The 8,480-nt window shown below is 36.8% G+C and overlaps 2 protein-coding genes across 6 annotated transcripts in view; one reads left to right on the forward strand and one right to left on the reverse strand.

Moving 5' to 3' along the window:
* LOC140951621 (regulator of MON1-CCZ1 complex-like) overlaps positions 1-3,869 on the forward strand; it is a 22,210-nt gene extending 18,341 nt beyond the window's left edge. For all 5 annotated transcript variants that reach the window (XM_073400910.1, XM_073400911.1, XM_073400908.1 and 2 more), the window contains 6 exons: positions 308-346; positions 665-733; positions 1,334-1,387; positions 1,510-1,621; positions 2,530-2,589; positions 2,784-3,869. In XM_073400910.1, coding sequence (XP_073257011.1) covers positions 308-346; positions 665-733; positions 1,334-1,387; positions 1,510-1,621; positions 2,530-2,589; positions 2,784-2,875 — 426 coding nt within the window. In that variant the 3' untranslated portion in view covers positions 2,876-3,869. The remainder of the gene's footprint in view (positions 1-307; positions 347-664; positions 734-1,333; positions 1,388-1,509; positions 1,622-2,529; positions 2,590-2,783) is intronic.
* A 116-nt stretch (positions 3,870-3,985) lies between these two features.
* Positions 3,986-8,469, reverse strand: LOC140951622 (protein phosphatase 1 regulatory subunit 42-like). The gene is made up of 7 exons (XM_073400913.1): positions 8,289-8,469; positions 7,848-8,014; positions 6,817-6,955; positions 6,432-6,548; positions 6,132-6,249; positions 5,492-5,834; positions 3,986-5,108 (listed from the first exon to the last, which is right to left on the reverse strand). The coding sequence occupies exons 1-7, from the start codon at positions 8,418-8,420 to the stop codon at positions 5,006-5,008; spliced, it is 1,119 nt and encodes a 372-aa protein (XP_073257014.1). The 5' UTR covers positions 8,421-8,469; the 3' UTR covers positions 3,986-5,005.
* Between the last annotated feature and the right edge of the window lie 11 nt (positions 8,470-8,480).

An 8,480-nucleotide genomic window follows, 5' to 3' on the forward strand; every position in this document is an offset into this window, starting at 1 on the left:
TTTTCTCTTAGGTGATCATTTCATTAATTCTCATAACTTTATCTCTTGACAAGGTATTGATATTGTCAGGAGAAAATTGTCGTTGGTCACTATTAATAAAGAGTTAATAACTGCATCGCCAAAATGGAGGTTGGGTGCCTGGAATATCCAGGGGTTTCCAGGGAGGGGAAGAAAATGGCTGACAGAACCTAAATTGCATTTAGATGCATTTAAACCTAGGACTACTGCTAGAGGTCTGATACTGACAACCAATCATTCAAGCTATAAACACACCAGTCATAGTAAGTGGCTTTTATTTTTCTTTCAGTTCCTACAGTATCATGTCATTGGTGATTCTAAACCACTGGTAAGTTTCAGTAGTCTGTTAAAGTTTTGGTTATTAACTGTGTATATGAAAGTTATATCTTATAATTTGGCACAATATTTTATAAAAATTGGGAACTCTTTTTGAGTCACATTAAATCTTGACTTGTAATACTCTGTTAACAGAGCATTAATTAGCTGTTTAATTCTTTTGGGAAAGTTTTATCATGCACAGGGTACCGAGTTATTTATGTCTCTGGTACTTTTCTAACTGGCTTGTTAAGTGTGTCCAAGATGTACAAAATGAACCCCAGTGTGTAACTTCAATGAGCATGAATAATATGATGTGAATGTTTTGCAGGCATGCCTCATGCTTTCACTTGAAAATGATTACCCTCCAACATATCAACTGGCTTTGGACATGCTGAAGGTATTATTGTTCCAACACTGTTGCATTTCCCATCTTAATACTTAGCAAGATTCATACATGTAGCATTATAAAAAAATCCAATAAACAGAATTTATGTTGTATTCCAGTTTACACCCATGAGGTCATCATTCTTATATTGCAAGCATCAGCAAGTATACCTCTAAATAATAAAAATTATTATTACAATCATAACTATAACAAAATTCTCAAATCTGATTGGCTATCAACTGTCCTGATTTCAACAACAATAGGACAGTGTAATGGGACTACGCGTCTTGCCTTGGACAGTATGCGCTATTGCACATACGCACTTAAATAGCTTTTTTAACTGCTAGCACAAAACTGGCCAAATTCCTTGTGATTTGATTTTAAAAAGGGCCTAAAATATCACACATTTTGTTGTTAGTTATGATTAATTGGAAACAGAACTTCACGTCATCCAATTCAGTCTGTAATCATACGCGTGTTCAAGCAAATCAGACTCCTGGGCACACAGTTGTCCGATTTTCTTGAATGATTACACACTGAATTGGACTCCACTCAGTCCAGTTACCATATGATTATTTATCGTTATTATTATTGTTGTTTTTTTTTTTTCAGAGACTTAACACTGCTAATGAGGAAATAATTGAAGTTCTCCTGTCCAAACAACAGGTTAGTCTTGCATCATTCATGATTAATTTCTTTCAAATTATTGCATTTAACGTATTTCTCTTCTTGACCCGGCCATTTCATTTTGTATCATTTTTATTACATAACTCTTTTCCCCTTTGTAGCTTTTACCAGCTCTACGCTACATTCGAGCCATTGGTGCCGAGGACTCTGCCTCACCAAGGAAGTTCTTAGAAGCTGCAATGAATCCAGAGGATCCCATGCTTTTCTACACTGGTATGTATGGTTCTGTTGAACATAGTTTGTTGATTTGGTTCTTCATCATTATCACATTGCAACTCTCCAGCCATCTCTTTGCATGGGTACAAGTGACATACTTATCCTAGGATGGACCTATACAATGGGAAGTAGTAAATACTCTAAGATGCTACTAAAACTTGGATAAGCTTTGGCTTTATGTAGGCCTCCTTTCCTTTGGAGTGCAACTTTATATCATATATCCATGATAACCATGTCATCAAGCTAGTTTTATTTTTAATGTTTTTATTAGATTCGCCAATTCTTGGCAGGGTCACTGCAACAGCAGAGGCTATTACTGCATGCCCATAACAGTCCCTCCCCCATGAGAGATAGACCACCACACCATGTATTACTTCCCCTACTCTTTTAGACTTTAAAATAATGTCCCTTTAGGTTCTCTGGGACAAGTAGATTTTCTGGCTCAAGGCATGTAATATTTTTTTAAGCTTTCTTGCCCAATGGGCAAGTGTCTTGTAACTAAATATGGTAATTAAAGAAAAGCAAGCAATGGCACTATATAGGCAAGTGAAATTTGAGTTGACAAATTTTTTAAGCCCCGATGCCACTCACATGTGACCTCTGATCTAGCAGCACTCCCTAACTTCAGAAGCTGCTTGCAGGCTAGATCCCTATTGGTACTTGGCACAGTAAAAGTTAATTTGTTGCCTCTATCATGTACATGTAGGTTGAGGGTTGCAACTTTGGCTGCAGCACTTGAGAAAAGTGGTAGTGAGTTTGGGCAACTTGTGTGAATTAACCCCTGCTAAGTATGGGTAGCCCCAGAGGGAGGTACTAGAGCTGAACCTGAAAACATCTTTATAGTCTTCACTGCTGTTGTGTAACTGTTTGTCTTTTCTTTTTCTGTTTGTCATTTTTTGTTGCAGTGTTCAAGTTTTTTGAACAACGTAATATGAAGTTACGTGGAAGCCCTGAATTTGTTCCTGGTAAGTCATTAGTAGTACCATAAATATTATTCATATCAACATTTTTTTAAGGGACTGCCCCCTCCCACCCCTTGTCTTTGTAAGCAATAAATTCCTCACAGATTTTATTTGGAGGATCTCTAAAGAGAGATTGAAATAGAGGGTGAGTGAACAAGCTAATCCAGTACCAACTTATGCTATTTGCCATTATACAGGTGAACACTGTGAACCATATGTTAAAAGGTTTGAATTGTTGTTTGGATCAAGTCGCAGTGGAATATCTCAGGGCAATGGAGGAATCAATTAAACAAAATACAAGGGAGGCCATGTTGAGAAAGAGATTAGAAGAAACTTGGAATGAGCTGGAAAATATGTAGCCTCCCACGCAGACGTTCTTTTGGCTCATCATGCAAACCTCCCTTGTGGGGCAGGAACACATCGATCAGATATGCTTTGGAATAAGTTCTCTAGGTGAACTATAAGGATCTTTCCCAATGGCCAGTAAGTCAGTGAGTTTTAGTTTGGACTGACGCAGGACAAAATATGAGCAGAGAGTACAGTAGAACCCTGCCTTACTGCCACCTCATTCATACAGTCACCTTATTATTACAGCCACTTTTTTTGGCTGCCCAGGCAAAATTGTCTATACATTTTTTTGTAAAGAAACCCTCTTTAATACGGCCAATTTTTTTTGGCCCCTTAGTGACCGTAAAAACGGGGCTCCACTGTATGAATTTTCAGCCAGCTACACCTCATTATTATGGATAGTTTGCTGTCCCTGAGGAAAGAAAGCCCATACATTTTCTCTAAATTCAACCGTCTTAATATGGACACCCCATTAATACAGGCACTTTCTATGGCCCCCTCAGTTTCTGTATTTAATGGGGTGACTGTACCTCATTCTTGTTGGCGAGAAGATTCATAGACAAAAAATTTGATTGATCTACTTAGTTCATAAAGTAACCTGGCCACTGAAATGTTACCTTATAGATAATTTTCTGAGAATCTGACATTTAGAGCACTAGCTAGCCTTCTGCAACTTCTTTTCTAACTTGAAATCTCAGTTACTGCAGTCACTCCTCTAAGCCCATACTCAGTATCACAGGCCAAACTAGAAATACTAACTTTTGTCAGGGTGGCCTGTTCTCTCCATTATTTTCTTCCCATATGAGCAAACAAGTGATAGCTCTATGTAGGTAGTGCATCATGGTAAGTGCGGGATGGAAACATAAAACTTATGCCCTTTTAGCAACCTGTTTCTGACACATGTACATACTAGACTAGACTGTTCACAGTCTTCTATTTTCCCGTAAGATCATCGACATCGACCGCTATGCATTTACGGGTTGCCATCTTGAATGAGTGTCAAAACTACTTAGGGGGGCGGGGGGGTGGTTTGGGCCCCTCTCCCCCTAGAGCTACATGTATAATCCTCAACACCCGCCCCCTCGGTACATTTGAAAATCAAGATGGCCACAATTAACGGTAAGACGCGCTACATCACGATGATCTCATGGAAAAAATAGGGGACTGTGAATAGTCTAATGCTTGACAGGTTACTAGCCAGATAGTTTGCTCCACTAGCCTCAGACAATAATTTATTGGACAGCACTTTGGTTGCATCCTGATACACAAGAGTGCTGGTATTTAAGACAAAAAGAACAGATTTTAGTGTGTTATCAGTTTTTTAATCATTTTATAAGAAAATGGTGTTAAGAGTTGCTTTAAGTGGGTCATTCAATGTATGTGAAGAAATTCCTTTTCAAGTATTTTCAGGCTATTGCATACAGTTTGCTGTAACTTTTCAAAAAAGACTTTTTGTAATAATAAATAGGGTAGGATTTCTGTCATTAGCAATGTAAATAAGAGTTTTCAAACAAAGTTAATTAAATTAGGGTGCAATTACGATATACTGTTTTTTAAAAAAATAAATTATCAATTGAGTTATCAATACACTGAACATTACTTTGGCATAACTTGAAGTTTATTTTACAAGTTTCCCTTAAAAAGTGCACCACCCTGCAAACTGAAAGTATTAGCCGTGAAGTAAGAATTTGATCTTTCAGGTCTTTACAAACTGTTTCTATATTCTTTTTCTTTCATACTCAACACTCATGAACATCTTTGTTTAGTTTCTCTTGTTATAAAATTTTCCCATGTTTAGCCTTTACAATGCTATTATTTACCAGATGCTTTTTTCTCAGCTCATAACACTATAAAGAGATATTAAATTACAATAGGAAATGTACATTATAGCTATAAATAAAAATACACAATAATGTGTGATGACAATGTAACTTAACACTATGTATAACTTATATTGTATAAATTCAATAAAACTATATGGAAGATTCATCTAGATCTGTTTGTTTTCATCTGTTTGTTATAAAATCTGTTATAATATAGTAAATTTGAAAATTTCCTATTTATTTATTTGCTATGTTTGGAGAGACACAGGTGGTCCACTGTGAATATCACTGTCTGACTCCCAGTTCCCCTCTGATATGATTGGACGAGGAGGTGCAAAGATGTTGGGAAACCTAAAAAAATGAACAGGACAAAAAAAATTTAGTTGTGTAAGAAGATTATGAAAGATCTAGATGTCTAACTAGTACTGTAGTACCCTATGCCAATATTAATTTTATTTAGGAAGTCACAGTGGTTACCTATTAAATGGCACAACATTTTGATACATGTAAATTCAATAGGGAGGTTTTGAAACTGAAAACTATCAATATAGTCTACTACAAGAAAACGTACTGAGACAGGTTGAGTAAATATTCAGATAAAGAAATTAAAAAAACAAACAAACAAACAAATACAACAAACTAAGGTACTGCGTGGCTGGCACAGTGAAGTGCAAGCATTTAATTTTATCGGTTGACCCACACTACATACTGTTCTAATTCTGAAGATAGCATACCTTGATTGTGATATATCTTCCACAGGTTTTCTATTAAGTAGAGTTGAGTTTGGAGCTCTGGCTTGTACTATAGCTGCCAATGGTTTTGTGCCCTTGGGGAGAACTCCTTGTCCAACTCCTTCATAAATTACAGGATTCAATCCTGGGTTTTGAGGGCCTGGTAATGGTGGCAAAGAGGGTATACTGGTAAGGGCATTAGATGAACCAGAGATGAAGTTTGTAGATGTCCCCCCCTCAAGGAAGTTGAGTTGCCTTCTCTGACGTCTTCTCGCATCTCTGCTGGCTTTCCAGTTCATTAAGAACCTTTTTGCAGTCTCATTGATTTCCTTGCCATCCAGCATTACTACGAAGTCAACAACATTATAATGTACATTAAGGACACATAAACTGCAATAAAAATAATAGCTTTAAAACTATTAAGTACGATAGAATCGATGAAAAGTCATCCAATATTTGTTTCTACCAAAGAGATCTCTGGTGTAAAAATTCCCCCCAAAAAAACCACTTTCAGAGACTTTGGTAGTCTTTTCACATTGCACTACAGTAATAATTTTTGTTATTCAATATTTTTAAAAAAAATTAAGGATTTTTTTCTTGAGTTTTTCATTTTTTTTATCAAATGTCACTAAAAACCACTTACCTAATGATCGAGACATAACTATGACTCTGTCTCTATACTTTTTCTTGTGACACAAAGTATTCCCAGCCATCTCTAACCTCCATACTGATGGCCATGCAGCCAACACTCTTGAAAGTTCCTTCAAGTCAAAGACAAAAAAAAATTGTTATTTAACTGACAATATTATCAATAAAATTGCAATACCCTGACCTTAGCAGAATTAATTCATGACATAAAACTTGGTCCATTCTTTTAAATGATCTGAGTAAGTTGGCCAATTGAAGTATGAGCCAGGGGATGAAGAAAATAACATGCATTTACCTTCATATCTGAAAGACAGTTATTTTCTGTGAAGAACTGTGTCATATTTGTCAGGCATTTTAACTCTTCAATTGAATCAATGTTGTTCTCTGATATGTTCAACACACACAGGCTTTTCTGTAAAGACAAGAAAAATACCATATGTTAGTCTATTGTTATTCTTAAATTCCTGTTATCCTATCATCATCATCATCACCACCAAAATCATCATCATTATTCATCCAACCATGAATGTTCAGTAATATTGAGACCACCCACACACTTAATTTCAACAAATAGTTTTAACAGCTCAGTCTGTTCACAGTTAACCTTGACTAAACTGATTCATGATTATTATGTCAGTGATATACGTTTGCCGTCTTAGCAAACATTGTAAAATACTTACAGCAAGAGCTTGAAGTGATCGTGGCTCAAAGAGGAGCTTTTCTCCAGGAGGTAAAGTCTGTTTCTCAATGTGAAGCTCTCTTAAATTCTCTAACCTTTCTAATCCTTCCACAACTGTGATGGCATTTGAACCCAGGTATCTGGAAAGACAACAAGTCAATAACTTAGACAATACTTCTGACAGTGGAGTACTACCTCTTGCATAAGTTAACACTGGCCATCATTCACAGTAATCTACAGGACATTTCTCAGGCAGTCACATAGATTTCAAGTTACCAGGCATATGCAATAGTTATTATATCTTTTGGATCTATTTTCTTTTTGTGTCTTATACTACATTAGCCAAGGGACAACCCAAGTCCCAGCTATAAAGCCCTGATTACTGCCTCACTGCTCTGAGGCTTTTATTTATCCTGACATTTAAAATGACCAAATATAAATTATCTGTAACCGAAACTGTTACCCTTTAAAGGGGGCAACCCTCCCTGCCAAAGTCAAGCCAGCTCAGCATCTAAGCTGTGGCACAACGTTTGAAACAGGCTTTATACTTTGGAAAAGTAAGCTTACTTACTGGCCCCAGGTCAAGAGCTGGACAGCACAATACACTGGATAAATCACTATCCAGAGGAAAGCCTTATCCACATTTTGAACTACTGGGGCCAGGAGGTTTATTAAGAGGCCCTGCCAGGGTAAATTCTGACAAGCAACATGGCCCAAAAAGTAGCGACAATGTGTAAAATGAAATCGCGACAAGAGACAACTGCCCTCAGCCAAATTGCGACAGTGACGGCAAAGCCGACAATAAGTGACAAGCATTTATAAACACTGACACGAGACGTTTTAAAATTCAGATGAGCGACATGGGACCCCGCCCCCCGGCAGGGCCTCTATTAAGTTAAGGTGAAACACCCTATATGCATGCATTAGGGTACTACGGCTGTTGACTTAATACAGACTTTACTACACGTGTAATGATTATTACTGTTGACACTCTAACTCAACAGTAATAACTCATAAAGAGGAATTACTTACAGCTTGGTTAATCTTTTAAGATTGTCTAGTCCCTCTATCTTTGTTATTTGATTTTTTTGAAGATATAGGTGAGTCAAGTTGCTTGCAAATCCAAGATTCTTGATCTTTGAAATGTTATTGTCATAAAGGTAGAGAACCGATAGATTGCGGCAGTGATGGAGATTATCCTGCAGCAATTGAAAGAAAACAAGACCATCATTAGTCTTTAGTCTCAACCCTAAAGGCGTCTGAAATTACTAAGCAAGGAAAACCATATGATTTTCAAAACTGTTTTGCCAAAAGTGGATTGGTAAGCTTTATTTAGATAAACCTGGTGGAAGCTTATGATAGTATGAAACAAAAATAAGCAAATACAGCACGTTATAATCAATAACAACTTTACCCAAAACCCTGCAAAACAAACATCGATCTGGTAAAGAGTCGAGAGAATATTTCACTTACGATCTCATCAATGTTCTTCTCTGAAAAATAAAGATGAGTTAATCGCCGTACGTACTGCTGTACAGTTTCATCTCTTCTTTTCTTTGTATGGCTGTGGGATTTCGCGATCAATTCTAATGAAATCTTTCCCATTTTCACGGAATGTTAAGATTCACTGCGGAAACCAAATAGTTTGAGCACTTTTATGAACAT

The sequence above is a fragment of the Porites lutea genome, chromosome 11 (assembly GCF_958299795.1).
Source record: "Porites lutea chromosome 11, jaPorLute2.1, whole genome shotgun sequence".
NCBI classification, from domain to species: Eukaryota; Metazoa; Cnidaria; class Anthozoa; order Scleractinia; family Poritidae; genus Porites; species Porites lutea.

Bases quoted from the DNA above. Each gene is read 5' to 3' on its own strand.
- LOC140951622 (XM_073400913.1), bottom strand. From the start codon at position 8,420: ATGGGAAAGATTTCATTAGAATTGATCGCGAAATCCCACAGCCATACA. The intron at 8,015-8,288 runs GTAAGTGAAATA...CAATTGCTGCAG, and splicing joins AGAAGAACATTGATGAGATC to GATAATCTCCATCACTGCCG. The intron at 5,109-5,491 runs GTATGCTATCTT...TCATTTTTTTAG, and splicing joins GAAGATATATCACAATCAAG to GTTTCCCAACATCTTTGCAC.